General features: G+C 43.2%; 1 protein-coding gene across 24 annotated transcripts in view; it reads left to right on the top strand.

Moving 5' to 3' along the window:
• MICAL3 (microtubule associated monooxygenase, calponin and LIM domain containing 3) overlaps positions 1-19,456 on the top strand; it is a 277,268-nt gene that overhangs the window by 141,543 nt on the left and 116,269 nt on the right. For all 24 annotated transcript variants that reach the window (XR_010411645.1, XR_010411646.1, XR_010411647.1 and 21 more), the window contains 5 exons: positions 13,656-13,996; positions 15,534-15,741; positions 17,656-17,772; positions 18,189-18,290; positions 19,004-19,159. Coding sequence is in view for 21 of the 24 variants with exons in the window: in XM_064591809.1 (XP_064447879.1) it covers positions 13,733-13,996; positions 15,534-15,741; positions 17,656-17,772; positions 18,189-18,290; positions 19,004-19,159 (847 nt within the window). In the remaining 3 variants the exon portion in view is untranslated. The remainder of the gene's footprint in view (positions 1-13,655; positions 13,997-15,533; positions 15,742-17,655; positions 17,773-18,188; positions 18,291-19,003; positions 19,160-19,456) is intronic.

The following is a 19,456-nucleotide window of genomic DNA, read 5'->3' as shown; positions in this document are numbered from 1 at the left end:
ATTCGATATGACTTATGTCTCAAATCCTAGCAGAATTCTGCCTGAATCCCCAGATGTCTGGGCAGGCTGGAGAAGTTTATTTTCCTGTCCACTTATTCATTCAAGAGGTAATTATTGTACACCTGCTATGAACTAAGAACTGTCACAGGCATAATAATACAGCAGTGGACAAATTGGCAAAAATCCTTACCCTCATGGGGCTTACATTCTAGACAGGAAGACAGACAGTAAATAAATAACAATTTATAGTATGTCAAGTTGTGGTAAGTGCTTCAGGGAAAACCAGGAAAGAGGATATGCAGAGTGGGGAGTCAGTTTTAAGTAATGTGGTCAAGGAAGGCTACACTAAAAAGGTGACATTTGAATAAATACCCAAGGGTAGTGAGGGAGTAAATTGTGCTCCTGTCAGCTCCATTAGAAGACTTCTGCCCTTAGAGGTGAGAGTTTTTTTCCCCTCTGCTCACTGTATTGTTTCAAGAACCTAGAAAAATGCTCAGCACATAATGGATGCTCAGTATTTTTTGAATGCATGAGTGATCTGAGGGAAGAGTATTTCAGACAAAGGAAGCAGCTAGTACAAAGGCTGAGGTGTGTGTCTGGTGTGTATGAGGAACAGCAAAGGGGCTAGTCTGGGTGAGGGGATGTGCATGATGGATAGCAGGAAGAGGATAGGAGAGGGGTAAGGTGTGTATGGGGTGTAGATCTTTCAGGACTCCTTGAGACCTTTTCGGGGGGTCCATTAGGTCAAAACTACTTTCACAATAATACTAAGATGATATTATTTGCCTTTTCTACTCTTTTATACTCATGAGTATACAATGGAATTTTCTGGAGGCTACATGATATGTGTGTGTTGCAACAGAGGGAATGCCGAAAGCAGATATGGGAATCCAGCTGTCTTCGTAAGACGGACATTAAGGAGATTTGCAAAAATGTAAAAACATCACTCTTACTGAATTTTGTTTTGGAAAATATTATTGTTTTTTATAAAATATGTTAATATGTGGCTGTGTAATGGATTGTTATTTTTATTTTTTAAAAAAGATTTTATTTATTTGACAGAGAGCGCACAAGTAGGCAGAGCAGCAGGCAGAGGGAGAGGGAGAAGCAGGCTCCCTGCCTAGCAGGGAGCCTGACGTGGGGCTCGAACCCAGGACCCTGGGATCATGACCTGAGCCGAACAGACGCTTAACTGACTGAGCTACCCAGGCACCCCTGGATTGTTATTTTTATTTTTATTTTTTTTGAAGATTTTATTTATTTGTCAGAGAGAGAGAGAGCGTGCGCAAGCACAAGCAGGGGGAGGGGCAGGCAGAGGGAGAAGCAGACTCCCCGCTGAGCAAGGAGCCTGGTGTGGGACTTGATCCCAGGACCCCGGGATCATGACCTGAGCCGAAGGCAGATGTTTAACCAACTGAGCCACCCAGGCATCCCTGGATTGTTATTTTTAAATGAACTAATAACTATTGAAATTTTGTTCTCTTTTAACCTCAAATACATTAAATATGGATAGATCTTTGGGCCCTCAATATTTTTAAGAGTATAAAAGAACTCTGAGACCAAAATTTTGTGAAATACTGCTACAAGGCCTTGTAGGCCATTGTAAAAATGTTTGCTTTTTCCCTAAAATGGGAGCTATAGCCATGGCTCTGGCTGAGTCAAACAAAATGAAATTTAGTGAAAGTGGTTAAAAGGTTCTGATGGGTCTTGAAAACAAAGCACATAAATATAGGGCGAGGGAGACATATTTTAGAAACAACACATCAATAATAAGAATTTGGAGTTGTACTATACAGTATGTGTCAACAGTTTAGGGTACATTTCAGTCAAGCTCTTTACTTTTTTAGTTGGGCCTACATTCTGCTGGAGGAGATAGACAATAAGCAAATAAACCACATACTGTGTCAAGTGATAACAAATGCCAGAGGAAAAATAAAGCAAGGGTGATAAGAGACTAGTGTTCTTTCATGTAGGTGGTCAGGAAAAGTTTGACTAATAAGGTGGTATTTGAGCAAAGATCTGAAGAAAGTGAGGAAGAAACCATGTAGCTGTCTGGGTGGAGATCATTATGCAGAGAGACAAGGAAGGGCAGAGACCCTGGATGCGCAGTCTGCTGAGGGTGCTTGATGAACAGGAAGAGGCCAGTCTAGCCAGAGCCTAAGGAGCGTAGGGGAGAGTGGTAGGCCGTAAACAAGGAGATATGGAAGTGGGGGCAGGTCACTCAAGGCCTTATAGCCATTGTAAGGACTTTGGATTTAGCTATGGGGTGGGAAGCCATTGAAGCCTTTGAGCAGAGGTATATCACCTTACTTGACTCACATTGAAGTGAATGCTAGGCCTGCTATACAGAAAATATTCGGGGTTGGGGGAGTGGGATTTGGACAATGGAAGTGGAGAGAGGCAGTAATCCAAGTAAGAGATGATAGTGACTTTGGCGAAGGTGGTAGAAGGAGAGATGGTGAAAAGTGGTTGGATTTGGGCTGTATTTTGAAGATAGACTGAAGTTACTGAGGAATTGACCATGAGATGTGACAGAAATTGGGATATTTCTAAGGTTTTTGGATTGAATGACTAGGTAGGTGGATGATGTTATCATTTGCTGAGATGCAGAATACTAAGGAAGAAGTAGGCTGAGGGTAGGAATGGGACCCAAGAGCTTGGTTTTGTGTATGTTAAGTTTGAGATGCCTGTCAAATATCCAAGTAGAAATGTCAAATAAGCAATTGGTTATTACTTCAGAAGAGAGAAAATAAATATTGGAGCACCATCAACTATCTCTACTATGAAATGGTGCTTAAAGCAATGGACTGGAGGATTTTCAAAGTGGATTGTGTCTCATTAATGGGTCATGAAATCAATACAGTGGGGATCAGTGATTTTTTTTAATGAAATAGAATACAAAACATCAGAATATCTCAGTAGTAAGGATAACTTTTGTGAAGGTTTTAAAAAGTTATATTTATAGAGAGATAACTGTGTGTACAATTTAAAAATTTTTTAAGCCACCGATGATGTTTAGGGAGTAGATGTAGATTGAGAAGAGTGCCCAAAGACGAAGTGATCCTGTGGCCATTTCAACATGCAGTGTGAGGGACAAGCAGAGGACATGGGGAAGTAGCTAGTGAGGTAAGAGGAGAACCAAGAGAGTGGTGTCCTAGAGGCAAAGAAGAAGGGATGATCAGCTGTGACTCATGCTGCAGACAGGTTGAGGAAACTAGGATTGAGAATTGACTGTTAGATTTGACAATGGGGAAATGATGCATGTCCTTGATGAGATGTCTCTGTGGAGTGGTTGGGATGAAGCTAACTGCTGTAGGTTTAAAAGAGAGTGGGAGAAGAGAAAATTGTGACCACAGGCAGTCCTTTCTGGGAGTGGAGTAAGCTAGTCAGAGGAGATGGGGATAGGGCATGGTTTTTAAAGATGAGAGGTGTTATGATGATGGAAGTAGTTCACTTTGGGGGAGGGGGTTGATGCAGGAGAGAGGGACCAGTGCAGGAGGCAGGGCAGTTGAGTAGGAGGGGATGGGATTGGGTGCACAGGTGGAAGGTTGCTTCAGGTAGGCATGTGGATAGTTGTCTGTTACAGGAGGAAAGGCAGATGAGATGGGTATAGACATTAATGATAGGAGCTTGTAGAAGAACGCTAAAGAAAGTAAACTGAAAACCACGTCAAAATAGAAATGGTTGAAGGAGAATGTGTAGATAGCAAATATTTGGAAGGTTGTTGTGTAAAAGGGAGGAACTAGTTTTGTTCTGGATACCTCTAAGAGGTAAATTTTGGACCACTGGGTAAAAAACTATGGGCAGAATGATTGTGGTCTACTACATAGAAATTGAGTCCTTGGGAAATTAGCATTTCAAGCTGATCAAAGATTGTGAAGACTACTTCCTAAGATAGAAAGTTGCCTGGGGCGCCTGGGTGGCTCAGTCGGTTAAGCGGCTGCTTTCGGCTCAGGTCTTGATCCCAGGGTCCTGGGATCGAGCCCCACGTTGTGCTCCCTGCTCAGTGGAGGGTTTGCTTCTGCCTCTCCCTCTGCCTGCCTCTCTGCCTACTTGTGCTCTCTCTCTATCTCTCTGTCAAATAAATAAATAAAATCTTAAAAAAAAAAAAAAAAGAAAGAAAGTTCCCTGTCATTGGAGGTGTTCCTGTGTTGTGGATGGTACATAGAAAATGCAAGTGTGGGATGGCTGGCCAGGCTAGATGATCTTTTAGATCCTACCCAGCCTTGACCATTGTGTATTTTGTGATTCATGGCAACTGGTAGTAGGCAGACTGGACAACTGAGAAACCCCAAATTCTGTTCCAGGTTAATCTCTTGCCAGTTGTTTGTATGTTCTGGGAATGCTTTGGCTGCAGGTCTGCCCCTGGGAGAGGCAGATCATTAAGATGACAGAGTGAGTGCCTTTCTTTACAGGACCTCGAATTTTTCCCAGCAGCTCTACAGTCATCTTTATGGGGGTATTTATGTCCCTTAGGACGGCCACAACGTTGGTGTTCTCTGAGCCCCGGTGCTGTAGCTGACCCTACCTAGCACCCTGCACAGCTGTCAGCCAGACTACTTCCTGAGTCTGCACAGGTGTAGGTGGCTTGGTGTCCCTTCAGTCAACAAAACCCCATTGAACATCTATAGTGTGCCTAGAACTGGTAGACAGTACTGAGCAAAGTAGATGGGAGCCCACCCTTGTGTAGAAGAATAGCTTTTTGGTTGTGCTTTCTCACAACCTCAGTGAGCCTTCCTTCCGGTCAGGGGCCCTTCATCACCCTGAGAGCCTCGGTCAGATTATGGGGCAAGAAGGTGTTGATTTTTTGGTCTCTTTGTAACTCAGCACTGTCCTCTTGGTAGTGGGTAGGTTGAAGTTCACCTCCTGTTCTGCCCTGAGTTCTTACAATGCATGGAATGGCATTAGATGATTCAAAAATTCTTTGTAATGGACTCCTCCAAGGTGTTGCTGGTGGCTGGGGTGCTAGAGCCTCCTGAAGAATGCAGACTGATAAGAACTCTGCTAGTACTATTTTAGTTGCCTAGCCTTTCAGCAGCCAACGGGAAGAATTACTGTGAAACCAGACCGCTCTTACTTCCATTTATGAAAGGGCTCCATTTCAAAGGAGCAGATGCAGCGATAACTTGTGAGAAGAAGAAGAATCCTGCATTGTGTGTCCTTACTACATTTACTTGAAACTGCCTGTCTGTCGGTAGCTGGGCAGCGACCTTCGTAGCAGGCAGGGTCTGTCTGTGGTCTGTGTGTGCACCGGCAGGTTCTGGCTCTCGGGCAGCAAGGGGCTGGGAGCATGCTTTCTGATGCACCTTTATTTCTCCAGCTATATTCTCAGGTGGTTTTTCCCATAATGGTGAGGCTTTGGGCTCTGAAGTAGACAGCTCTGGATGCAAAACATGGCTGCGCTGCTTTCGTGCTGTATGAACTTTAAAGCTCTTCAACCTGAAGTTTCCCCATCTGCAAATGGAGGGAATAGATTCTACCTCAGAGGAGTGAGGTGAAGATGAAATGATCTGACAGCTAGTAACTCTTCATTCAGTACGTTAGCTATTTTTACCATTAGTGATGGAAGTTTTAATACCTAAGTTTGGCAGGAACTTACACAAATCTTATTCCTTTAGGCCTCCACCAATGCCGTTATCTGGACCTTCTAGGACAAATGGAATGGAGAGGGTACAGAGCAATGATGGAACAAAGAAATTTTGAAACTTTTTTTTTTTTTTCCCCGAAAAACCAAAGCTATCTGAGCACTCGAGTTCTGGTGTGTGAGCCATTTATTTAGCCAGAGTATAACCTTTTGTTGCTGGGATTATAAATGACTGGTTAGTAATAACTACCGTCACTTTACAGGGTCCTGCTGTGTACCTAGCACTGCTAAACATTTCACATCCATTACTTCAGTTCCTGCAAAACTCTGTTATCCCGTGGGTATTACTTCATTTTGTAGATGAGGAAACTATTTATAAGAGACCGGCCTCTGGGATTGTTCTTTTTTGGTTGGAGGGGGACATCGTTCTTTTTGACTCCTTGTTTTTCTGGTGTAGAATAAAAAGTTAGAGAAGATATAACATAGGGGCTAGGGCTTTAACCATGTCTTCAGAATTGGAGACTTAGAAGAGAGCACAGAGATCATGTTGTCCAGGCTTTTTCTCAGATCCCTCTAGAAGGTCATAGCCAAGGATAAGGTGGTATGAGAATTCATAACAAAAGTGCTACATTTTTTTTCAATTAAAAAAATTTTTAACTCATTTTTTCCTATTTTATTTTTTAAGAGATTTTTTATTCATTTGAGAGAGTGCATGAGCATGAGCAGGGGGAGGGTCAAAGGAAGTGGGAGAATCAGGCTCCCCACTAAGCAGGGAGCCCTGACGTAGGGCTCCATCCCAGGACCCTGGGATCATGACCTGAGCCAAAGGCAGATGCTTAACTGATTGAGCCACCCAGGCGCCCCTCCTATTTATTTTTACATCATGATAAATGTGCTCTTTAGTCCCTATCTCCTATTTCCCCATCTCCTACTTCACCATCTCTCCACCTCCCCTTTGGAAAAAAGAAAATTGCTAAACATAATAAAAACATGAGTGATAGTCAGTCGAAAAAAAATTGCACATGTACAAACCTAGGAATTATAATAGAGTATAATATAACTTAGAATAACATACTTTATAAGCAAAAAACTGAATAAATACTGGTTTTTAGAGCAAGAGACTATAAAAAGTGGGCAGGAAAATATGAGAAAGAACTTTTGGGAATGAGATCTAAAAATGTTGAAGTTAAAAACTGATTGAACAGCTGATTAGAGAAAATGAATAAATCTAAACATTAAGGGATTATCTAGAATACAGTATATTGAACAAGGGGAAACTTTTTTATTCAAGTGTAATTAACATACAATATTACATTAGTTTCAGGTATACAATATGATTCAGCAATTCTATACATTTCTCAGTGCTCATCAAGATAAGTGTACTCTTGGGGCACCTGGGTGGCTTAGTCATTAAGCATCTGCCTTCGGCTTAGGTCATGGTCCCAGGCAGGGTCCTGGGATCGAGCCCCACATTGGGCTCTGCTCAGCGGGAAGCCTGCTTCTCCCTCTCCCACTCCCCCTGCTTGTGTTCCCTCTCTCGCTGTGTCTCTCTCTGTCAAATAAATAAAATCTTAAAAAAAAAAAAAGATAAGTGTACTCTTAATTTCCTTTATCTGTTTAACCCATCCTCCCCGCCTCTCCCCTCTAGCAGCCACTAGTTTGTTCTCTGTATTTGAGTCTGCTTTTTCGTCTTTTTTTGTTTGTTCATTTGTTTTGTTTCTTAAATTCCACACATGAGTGAAATCATATGGTATTTGTCTTTCTCTGACTTATTTCACTTAGCATTATACCCTCTAGAACCATCCATGTTATTGCAAATGGCAAGATTTCATTCTTTTTTATGGCTGAGTAATACTTAATTGTATATATACCCCACATCTTGATCCAGTCATCTATGAATGGATACTTGGGTTGCTTCTATATCTTGAAAAGTGCTACATTCTTGCTAGTTGCTCTTCTTAGGACAGCACTCCCTGTCCAGGCTTACCTTTGCATTTTTAGATACAACTTTTTGGTAGCACAGTAGAAATCTCTGTACCATGTATCCAATTCTCCTCTACCTTCCCTAGCCACGCAGGCCAAAGTCAGTGCTTTTCCCCAGGACTGGTCCTTCCAGTGTGGAGCTTCTGGGCTCCCATACAGAATACCTTGAGGAGATTCTGTTCCCCTTATCAGCTCCAAAGAAACATAGTATTTCCACCACAGGTCAGGCTATAGCTACAAAGACCTGGTCCCTGCCCTAGGGAAGCTCTTAGTGGAAGAGAGAGCCATTTAAATAATGGCGTTGCAAACTGACAGTTGCCGATGAGTAATACAATATGACTAAAGAGCAGATCTAGGGTTTGAGGAGGGGCACGGAGGTGGGGTGGGGGCTGGTTTCCTGTGTCCTCAGCATCTTGCTGAGTGTCAGTTTAATGCTAAATAGGATGGGAAGTCAGAAGTGAGCTGAGGATGGAATAGTGCAGAAACAAGAATACAGGAGAAAGACTGCTTTCCTTATTATACTGGGTTTGCTTTCTAGGTACTCAGAGAACCTTAGATAAGGTTGTGAGAGATAAGCCGTTGGTGCCAGAGATGGGAAGCAGTAGGAGGCGACAAGGAGTCTCCTTCCCAGACTGTCTGGTTCAGTCAGCTCATTGCCTCCTGAGGTGAGGGCCTCAGTGTTCCCATCCACAGATGATAGTAGCCTGAGAGGCCTTTGTTGCAGAAAGACTGATGAAGAACTCAAGGCATTTGTCAACTTTGGTCTTTGTTTCTGAGACAAAACACAAAGGAATCTCTGTAATCTCAAGTGCAGTTTTCATCTAAGTTTCCTCCTAATCACATTCCAAAATCTGCCTTCCTATAGATCTACTTACTTCTAGCATCTATTTAGATGCTAGTCACAAGTCACACCTCTGACTGAATGGGCTAGGGAAAGAAGCATTTCATAGATTCCTTAATAAGATTCAGAGATTTACACATCTGCAGTGGCTAGGAGAAAATTAACTAAACTTGACTCTGGTTTCATACTCTATTTTTTTTAGAGAAGGAGAGGGAGAATCTTGAACAGTCTCCACACTGGGCATGGAGCCTGACACAGGGTTCAATCCCACAACCCTGAGATCATGACCTGAGCCAAAACCAAGAATCAGACACTTAACCACCTGAGCCACCTAGGTGCCCCTGGTTTCATACTCTTGAAGTATAATTCCTAGTTTCTTGCTTTATTTCTCTTTCCCTTTTCATTTATTTTTTATTTTTTTAAAGATTTTATTCATTTATTTGACAGAGAGAGAGAGAACAAATAGGCAGAGAGGCAGGCAGAGGGAGAAGCAGGCTTCCCGCTGAACAGGGAGCCCGATGCGGGGCTTGATCCCAGGACCCCGGGATCATGACCTGAGGTGAAGGCAGCGGCTTAACTGACTGAGCCACCCAGGCGCTCCTCCCTTTTCATTTTTTTAAAGATTTTATTTATTTATTTGAGAGAGAGAGAGAATGAGGGGGGAGCGGATGGGCAGAAGGAGAGGGAGAAGCAAGGAGTCTGAAGCGGGACCTGATCCAGGAGCCTGGGATCATGACCTGAGCCAAAGGCAGATGCTTAACCGACTGAGCCACCCAGGGTGCCCCTCCCTTTTCTATTTTTAAAGATAGTTCTCACCTCCTACAAATAATCATCCACCTATTCTAAGAGGTAGAGATTGAGTGTTCTCATAACCAGCCATAAGTCAGTGACAGCCTTTTACTCTTGTAAATAGAAACATAAATTCTGTCCTGCATGTACTTCACAGGCTGCCTCTCCAGCATTTTCCTCCACAGCCAAGGAATGTGCAAGGCTTCTGAGTCAGCAGTCAGCTGCCACGGGACAAAACATGCAGGATATTGTCCACTGGCAGAAATTGCACCAGTGCCCTGGAAACCTGGCATCATCTCCTCTTCCTCTTCCCTCCTCGGGCTCCTTACTTCCCTTTTCCCTTCCTTCCACACCTTGGCTTTTCAGTCCCCAGGATTTCTGGCACCTTCCGGCCAGGTTTCCTGGTCTCTAGGTTCCTGTAATTATGAATACGGAATTTTCCCAGGATACTAGCATGTTTGGCACACAGGGACGGTCCAGGAGAGGCCAGGAGGAGCAGGATCTGAGTTGACCTTCAGGAATGAGAGAAATGAGGGCAATAACAGGAATGGCCCTTCTGCAGTTCTCCCCAACTGCTCTCAGAATGAATCAGAATGCCAGATTCCCCTTGCTAAATGACACAGTCCCAGTCCAGCAGAGTTACAGAGTAATGCTGTAGCACTTGAGAGTGTCTTCCTGCTGTGGTCATTTGGCTTGCAAAGTAGGAAAAGTGAGGCAGCCCAGGGGAATTAATCTTGTGTACTCTTACCTTGGGTGCTTGTCACATTGTTACAGGAGCCAACTTACCTCTATTTATCTGTTGTCATTAGTGACCTACAGGTTGAAATCCCTTAGAGTGGGCATTTAATACTTGACTACTGCTTGGAAGCAGACTCTCTTTAACTGCCTGGGAGCTGTGGCTGAAACCTGAAAGTCAGCAGAAGGATTGGGGGCCAGTTATTAATGAAGGTGTTCATCTGTGGTGGGGGTTGATTTGGAAATTCTCTGTGGTGGTTAGTAGCTCTGTGGAAGTGAATATTTCAAGCAGAGTGGGCTACAGCCAGCCAAGGGGGTGTTAGCGTACAAAGCAGATTTTTTCTTTGAAAATAAGTGCCCAAGACACTTTAGGGAGGTGTAAGCATAAGATAGGCCTTATGACAGGAGAAAGGCTTTTTAGAAATAATGTTGCAGGATCTTTTTTTTAAGATTTTATTTATCTGAGTGAGAGAGAGAGAGAGCACGCGCATGCATGCAAGCTGGGGGAGGGGCAGCAGGAGAGGGAGACAATCTCAAGCGGACTCCACACTCGGCGCGGAGCCTGGCTCGGGGCTTGATCTCAGGACCCTGGGATCACGAACCAAGCCGAAACCAAGAGTCAGATGCTTAACCAACTGAGCCACCCAGGTGCCCTAAAGTTTCAAGATTTTTAATGTGTTGGTTTCAGTAAGAACATCCTGGTACTGAGTGCTCCAAATCCTGGCAAGGAGTGGAAGGTGACTGCAGTTCAGGAACAAAGAGAGATCATTTTCTTCTTTGGCAAGAGGCAGAGAGATCAGACCAGGTGTTTTCAAAGCTTTCCAAACATTATGACTCTGGTGGAGTCAAAGTCGACAATGAACACAGGTCGGGCATGCAGGGTCAGAATTGCAAAATGCTGTCTGTTTGCCCAAAAAGCACATAAAGCCACAGAAACCTACACAAGGAAGGCAAGAGTCAATCACTCTGGGACCTTTTTTCTAGTTATTGGTTGTTACCTGTCACCCTTCTGTCTTTGGATAAACACATCTGTTTTTTCTGCCCCTATAAGACATCTTTTCATTATGTACCATTTCTAAGATAAGCCTTGGCATATAAGAAAAAGAGTGGGCTCTTTTTAGGAACTTTAAAATATTTCTCTTGCTGCGTATTGTTTCCTAGAATAAACTTTATTGAGGGGGAACTGGAGGTTAGTTCCAGTTAATTCCATTTCTTTTTTTTTTTAAAGATTTTATTTATTTGACAGAGAAGGAGAGAGAGAGCACACAAGCAGAGGCAGAGGGAGAGGGAGAAGCAGACTCCCCACCAAGCAGGGAGCCTGATGTGGGACTCGATCCCAGGACCCTGGGATCATGACCTGAGCCGAAGGCAGACGCTTAACCATCTGAGCCACCCAGGTGCCCCAGTTAATTCCATTTCTTGATGGACTCTTGGCCACTTGTCTACTAGACAAGCTGTGTTTTTTAGCAGTGTAGTTTTTATATCCAGAGCCAGGAGAGATTGTTGAGTAAGTATATATCTGAGATGAGAAGCTGAGTCAGTGTGTTCCAGGTGAAGAGTTACCCTCTTCGACTCAGCCTCCACAGTATATGAAGAGTGCCAGGTCTGCTGACATAAAGGGAAAATGTCAGTTCTTTGTGTATAGCTATTATTTTCTCCCACAGAGCTTAAGACAGGTCTCCTGTTGATTTGATTTAGCCCTTATAATATCATGGTGAGGTGTAGAGAGATGCAGGATGTTACTTCTACTTCACAAAGAGGGATTCTGTTGCAGATGCTTACCCAGTGGTGCCTTCTTCTGACAATTGATTTCATCAGCACATACAGTTTGGTGGCTCCCAGTACTCTTGGATTGCTTCACTAGTGAGTCACTTCTTTCTTCTGTACCCCTCCTGACCACAGTGAATCAACACCCCCCTTCCTCTGTCTCCCCCATCTCCAAGAGTGAGTCCTCTTTAAAGCAAAGTTTCAGTGCAGTCCTGTTTGTCACACACAGTAGTGTGACCATGAGGATTTTCTCAGCACTAAACTCGGAGAACTTCGGAATTGAAAGAGGAGTTTAGAGACCATCCAGTGTAACCGCCTCATCTTACACAAGGGAAAATGAAGGCCTGGTGAGGCAAAGTGACTTGTCCAGGGTCATGCAACCAGTATCTGGCACAGAGGGCTCAGAGCCATGTTAGTGCTCATCCCCTTGCTCTGACCTGCTTCTCTGTTCTTACTATGTCTTAGTTTTCACTCTTGGCCCTTTGTCTCCTACCTCCCAATAATAGTTCTAGGTAGTGATGATACATGAAACGTGGTACAAAAATGATGAAACAGACCCAAGGGAGTGAGTGCATTAAAGGAGCATGTAAGGTGCCTTCTCCCATCTTAAAGCTTCTATCCAGGAAACATAGGGTGGTGGATGTATAGATGTTTTTAATAAGTGGAAGGTGTAGACATTATCATTACTGTCAAATATGTTTGTGGGCAAAATGAAATGGCTATAAAATCTTCCCACCCTGACATGTACCACATGCAGGGGCAGGACTGTTTCAGTCCTTTAAAACCCTACTGACTTTGCCACTTCCGAACTTTGTGCTTCTTATTCTTAGACTGCTGTGACACTGCCCTTTGGTTCTCTTCAGACCTCTCTCCACTGTGCCTCACAATCTTTTTAGAGAGCTCTTCTTTCTCTGCCAGTTCCTTACAAGTTGATGAGTCCCAGATCTCATCCAGGGCCCATGGCTCTCTCTTCCCATGCGCTCTCCTTGTGTGATTGTACCACTTTTGAAGGTTCAGCTACCACCTGTATGCTAATGACTCCCAAATCTGGGCCTGGGTCCCCGGCTACTCCCCTAAGCTTCAAATACATACCTGACTGCCTAGCGAGCATCTCTATTAAGGCAGCTCAGACGTAACAAGCCAAAAGGGAACTCACTACCCTCCCCTTACAAATGAGTTCCTCTATTTTTAATTCATTGGCCTGGTGTCATTATTTACTCAGTGGCCTAAGCTGGAAACCTAGGCATCATTCTTGAGTCTTTCATCTGTAAAAGTCACTCACTCACAAGCCTTCCTATTTTATTTCTTTTCCTACCTTCTACACTTCTTCCCTGCCTGGCTAACACTGACTTATCCTGAAAGACTCAGCGTCATGTTTCAGAGGCTTATCTTCAACAAGGACCCATTATGATTAGGTACTCATTGTCAACGTTCCCAAGTCCCTTGTGCCCCTCTCTCTCTAATGACACTCAGCAAAGTACATTTAACATTCTGTTTATGAGTCTGTCTCACCCACTGAACTGTAAGATCCTTGAAAGCAAACACTGTCTTGCTCATCTTTCCATCCCCAGTGTCACAGATAGTGCCTGGAGTACAGAAGATATAGGATATACATTTGTTGAATGAATGGCTATGACACTTCAGAACTCCATTTGAAAAGGAGTTATGTCGGGCGCCTGGGTGGCTCAGTTGGTTAAGTGACTGCCTTCGGCTCATGTCATGATCCTGGAGTCCTGGGATTGAGTCCCGCATCGGGCTCCCTGCTCGGCGGGGAGTCTGCTTCTCCCTCTGACCCTCCTCCCTCTCATGCTCTCTGTCTCTCATTCTCTCTCTCTCAAATAAATAAATAAAATATTTAAAAAAAAAAAAGAAAAGGAGTTATGTCTCCTAGAAAATGCTTGTAGGTAGAAATTTAGATTTGCTAACCATTCCTTTTTCTTTCTTTATTTTTGTTAGATTAATGTGACAGAATCAGGTGGATCAACAGCCATCCCACTGCCCCCTTTGTTGGGGGCTGCTGAGAGTGGGGAAGCATGGAGGACAGTAAGAATGAGACAATGAATCGCGCTCACGTCCTCTTTGACCGGTTTGTGCAGGCCACCACCTGCAAGGGGACCCTCAAGGCCTTCCAAGAGCTCTGTGACCACCTAGAACTGAAGCCTAAGGACTACCGCTCCTTTTATCACAAGCTCAAGTCCAAGCTTAACTACTGGAAAGCCAAAGCGCTGTGGGCAAAGTTGGACAAGCGGGGCAGCCACAAAGACTACAAAAAGGGAAAAGCATGCACTAACACCAAGGTAAGGGTTTGGCTTCTCCTAGGCCTTGGGGTCACTAACCTAAGGATTTAACCACAAAAGAAAAGACTGTGAGCAGAGATAGGCCAAGGAAAGGGATTGAGTAGAGGTAGACTGGGTGAGACCTAGGCAGAGTCTAGCAGAGACTTAATACAAAAAGTCAAACTCTGTGGATCCATTACCAGTGTTCAGTTGACTGTTCCATGTTCCAAACCCTGTTCTTATTTCATGTATTCACATATTGAACAGGATTTCAGCTATTTAAGTACAACCCTGAAGTCAAATGGTATAGGAACTTTTTTTTTCCCCCTGAGGGCTCTGTTTTGAATTTCACACTGTTAAGAGGATGCAGGTCGCTTAGCAAAGAAGAAGCCATGCCCTGTTAGCATCCTGTCTGAACATGGCTTCATGATGCCTGGCATGTCATCTTTATAAAGTCATCATTCCATACTCAATGACTAATAAGGTCTAGATAGTATTTGCTAACTTGGGGATCTGCCACTTCAGACCTCTTTTCATCCATATTCCGAAGGTTTGTTTTGATAAGCAAGGGCCTTGTAAACCAAAATATTTCTTTTGCTCTCTTCACAATCTAGGGAAATAGAGTTTTCATGAAACAGGTGAGATATTCAGTCACCTGTGCAGGGGTGGGTACAGGGAGGTGGAGAAGGAACAATATATTTCCTGCTTTCCTCCTTATGTGAGAACACCTTCTGGGAGAAGTTTGAAAAAGCTAGCAGGGAAATGAAGCTGCAAATGACTTCATGACTAGATTACTAATGTCCTTTCATGAGCTTTAATTTGCTCTGTGTGGAGACCTAGAGACCCTCCCCCAGTGGATTTGCCTCCGGATAGATACTCATCAGCAAAATTCAAGAAATTCAGAGGCATGACTTTTATGAGTGAGTTGTGGTGTTTTATTAAGAATAATACAAATTAGTTAAGTGTCCATTCTCACCTTGAGTACTTCTCTAGAATGTGGGTCTTTAAGATCATTTCCCTGGACTTTCAGTCCAAAGATGGTGATTTTAGAACTCTTTTCAGCACATAAAACTTTGGCTCTTAAAAGTTGCCTTCTTGGAATCCTTGAGTGGTAGATTCATTTCAGGACTCTTAATATTGTCTGAACTATGTGTTTAATAATCTGTCTCCTTGGACAGAAATCTGCTTGACTTAGAAACCTTTCAAAAGGTCCTCTCCTGTTAATAAAAGATGACATGTGATTTTCAAATCGTTTGTTGAAATGATGACCACTTCAATATATTGCAGATCTACAAGGTGAACATGTGCTGGAATAACAGTTTATTTTTGTGCAGCACTAACAGTTAAGAGTCTCCTCTGTCCATAACAATCACCAGCTTTTCTCTCAAGCCATTGCAGATGCTCTCCTGTGACCCAGATGGGTCTGAAGATTTCTTAGGAGAATAGCCTTACTTGGGGGCTTTAGGGAATGACGGTTATGAGATCATGAAACTGTTATAGAAATGTGAGCTTTCCTGAGAAGTGCTACCTTTGCCCTGAAAGTAGCTATGTTTTTCAGTGTCTCATCATTGGAGCTGGCCCCTGTGGTCTCCGTACAGCCATTGACTTATCCTTATTGGGAGCTAAGGTGGTCGTTATTGAGAAACGAGATGCCTTCTCCCGCAACAATGTCTTGCATCTCTGGCCATTCACCATACATGATCTGCGAGGTCTGGGTGCCAAGAAGTTCTATGGCAAGTTCTGTGCTGGAGCTATTGACCATATCAGTAAGTAAAAACAATCCTCCTGCAGGATCCCACCCCACCCTCTACCCACTTGTTCAGTAGAAAGAGGCAGATTATTTGAGGGAATTACTCAACAGCCCAATTTGTTCTCATATCATTAATGTCTAATGTGCTTGGAGTCAAAATACTTGTGATGAGGTTGTCTATAACCTAGGATTCCTAATTGCAAGTTAACTCCTATGACATGAGTTTAATTTACGGATTTCTAAATTTAGGTCTTGAACTCTTCCTGAGCACTTGCAGTGGGTGGCATGGGCATTGGGGCCAGGCTAGAAAACACTACCAATTTGAGCCTTGACCCTCTGGTGGTTCTTAGTCCAATGGAAGAAGCACAAAACATGAGTCTCTCTCTAATGTGATATGATAGATACTCTACTAATGTAAGAACAAAATGCTATGGGGACAGTACTGGGGAAACCACAGTTTTAGAAGCAGCCTCCTAGTTTGGTCACCAATGGCAAGTCAGTAGTGAGATTCATTTGGTTAGGTGATTCTCATGAGGTCGACAGCCTGGATAACTCTTGGCTGTATTTTTGTCATCTCCAAGCTTAGCTTGGGCCTATGCTTTTCTGAGATCCTATAGAGTAAACACAAGTCAACGCAGACAGTGATTTTCTTTCCATGACTGTTAAGTGGCCTATCTGAAAAGTGATTCAGAACAGACAATGTCTACATTATGAAGTTCGAGTCTTGTTTATTGATCATCGTTAATGATTCCAGGAGAGTCTTATCAAGGAACTTTTGTTCTGAGCTCCTCCGGATATGTCCTGCAAATACATCAAACTGCTGAACTGTTTGCTCTTCGAAGTGGTTGTGCCAATTTATCAAACCTGGCCAACAGCTGCCACATTCCATTGGTAGAGGAAGCACTCTGCCCATCTGTTGGGCTATAATATATAAAGCATCTTGGAATCCAGTTGTCTGCAAATATTAAATGTGTGCTAGAATGGGATTTAATGAGGCTTTAGGAGTGTAACTCAGAAGGGTGGTGGTTTTGATAAGCTGGGGGAAAGAACTGAGATGACTTAGATGAGGATTTGCACGTACCAGATTAGTCAGAGGCTGCAGGTGAGATTGGTCTTAAGAGAGGACCAAGGGTCATTTGATTTGTCTGGATTTGTCTGACTTATGTGGGATTTGTCTTGGAACTGAGAGGGTCCTACATTAGGGACTAGATTTTTATCTCAGTAGGCCTGGGGCTGCTACCATGTCTGACACTTGGTGGTCATTCATTGGACATAGAATAAATAAATAAATCTCACTGTGATAATGATCAAGATTTTCACTCATTTTGAGCCTCAGTTTCTGCACCTGTAGATCAGTGGTGGGAGGGAGAATGGTAAGAGACTAAGGTTGGATTAAGGTTTCCCCTTCTCACTTTTATAAGAGTGTGTGAAGATCAAGGAGGTAATAGGATGAAAGGGAGATGCTGTGGGAATCTCAGGAAGTAGTGCAGCCCCTTTGTATCAAACTGGAAAACCCACCTGAGGGTGCACACGTTTTGCCTTCTCTGGTAAGTCCCATGTCCTGTCGGGATTGTAGATTCCACTAGATGACCATGACTCTGTCTGAATCAGAGGAAGATGGAAAAGAGAGTCTCCTGGTGGCCACAATCTGTGTTGTCTCAGAGCTTTTGGTTGCTTTGAACACCCAACCCAAGAGGTGGGAGTGGCCTTAAATGTCTTTCTAGAACATCTCTTGCACTGAATTGTATTTGCCCTTAAAAAAGAAAGAAAGAAGCTGTAGAGCATGGCTTGGAAAATGTCTCCAGCTACAGGAGGCTTTGAGAATCTGGATAAACTGTGTAGGTGGGCAGGTGAGAACCTGAGCAGTAATTGCGACTAGTACTCTCTTTTCAAGTGTGCCCTCACTAGTATCATCTTTTTGTTCCCCCAGGTATCCGTCAGCTTCAACTAATACTTTTGAAAGTAGCCCTGATCCTAGGCATTGAGATCCATGTCAATGTGGAATTCCAAGGTCTTGTACAGCCTCCTGAGGATCAAGAAAATGAACGTAAGTTGGATTGGACAAATGAAAGGGATAAAAGGGCATGGAGTGTGTGAGAAAAGATGAGATCAAGGGAGAAAAGTACAAGAATCTGTGGGTTGTTTTCAGAACTAGTTAAAGAAGTTTCTTCAGTTGTATAGCCTATACCTTTCAAGGAACTTTTGACTTAATGAGGAGGCTTTTGACATAGTATTAGATGTTGTAAACACTTGATTTCATTATAGCAAATCATGTCGTGGGGAACATTCTTTTGTGAGCCTTCTCCAAGGCTTCTTTTTTCCCCTGTGTTTTGTACCCCATGCTTTTACTCCTAGTGTTTTCAGTTTTCAAAACCTAGGGTTTTGTGCAGTTTGTATCTAGAGGTGTCTTAGGTGTATGAATATAGTCTGGGTAATGACCTTCATTTTGACTTTGGTCCACAGGTATAGGTTGGCGGGCACTGGTCCACCCCAAAACGCATCCTGTGTCAGAATATGAATTTGAAGTGATCATCGGAGGGGATGGCCGTAGGAACACCTTGGAAGGTATTGGTCAATGCTGCTTTGCCTGGTTCATAGCAGAGTGAAGGGTAACCCTCCCCCAACCCTGGGGTGAGAGTTTGTATCATCAGAATCCACATTCCTAAGAATCTGCATATGCAAAAAGAATCTGCGTATGCGTGCTATCTATTCTAACTGAATGACAGGCCCAACCTTCCACTAGCCAACTGGTACTTGGGTTACTTCTTATAGGGCAGTCTTGTTAAGGCACTAGGAGGTAATTAATTGGTTGACACTGCAGGATTATATCTAAGTTTAGTAAGCTGGTGGCTTCCTTTCCTCTCTCTCTCTCTTTTTCTTTCTTTTCTTTCTTTTCTTTCTTTCTTTTTCTTTTCTTTCTTTCTTTCTTTCTTTTCTTTCTTTCCTTCCTTCCTTCCTTCCTTCCTTCCTTCCTTCCTTCCTTCCTTCCTTCCCTTTCTTTCTTTTTCTTTCAATGAACTCCCTTGCACTGAGTAGTATTCTGGTCAGTTAGATTTCAGATTGTTAATATGTGGGAGACTTTGACTTCTTTCCTGAAATTCATATATTTTGGGGCAGGTAAACACCTTATTTTCAGATAAGAATTGCCCTAAAATTTTCCCATTGATTCCCATCCGCATGTTCCCTAATGTCTTCATCAACAGCCCTTCCTGTTTGAAGTGATCTTCCTTCTTCTCTAGCGAGCTGTGGTCACCTCTGAAAATTTTCTTTCCTTCCAGGATTTCGCCGGAAAGAATTTCGTGGCAAGCTGGCCATTGCCATTACAGCAAATTTTATTAACCGAAATACAACAGCAGAAGCCAAAGTGGAAGAGATCAGTGGTGTGGCTTTTATATTCAACCAAAAATTTTTCCAGGAACTGAGGGAAGCCACAGGTTGGTGTAGATGCCTCCAAAGCAATAAGGATAGAAATTTAAATAACTACTTGTGATTTTTCTCTCAGAGGTTTGGTAGGGTGGGTGATCATTGGCATTATTGCTGTTGTTTGCCCCACTGCTCTTTTTCTTTCTATAGTGCTTTCCTTATTACTGTCTCCTCCTCTAGTATTCTTTACCCTCTTTACAGTGATAGGGCTGTTCTGGGCTTGGTTTTTATTTGTTTGTTTGTTTTTAAGGGTTCATTCTGCCTTTTAGCAACTCTTCTCCAACCCTTTCCCCTATGCTATGGCTCTA

This window comes from Mirounga angustirostris, unplaced genomic scaffold, assembly GCF_029215605.1.
Source record: "Mirounga angustirostris isolate CCGP_5_RB_7025 unplaced genomic scaffold, mMirAng1.0.hap1 SCAF_5, whole genome shotgun sequence".
Classification (NCBI taxonomy): Eukaryota; Metazoa; Chordata; class Mammalia; order Carnivora; family Phocidae; genus Mirounga; species Mirounga angustirostris.
This window is presented reverse-complemented; position numbering and strand designations above follow the sequence as displayed.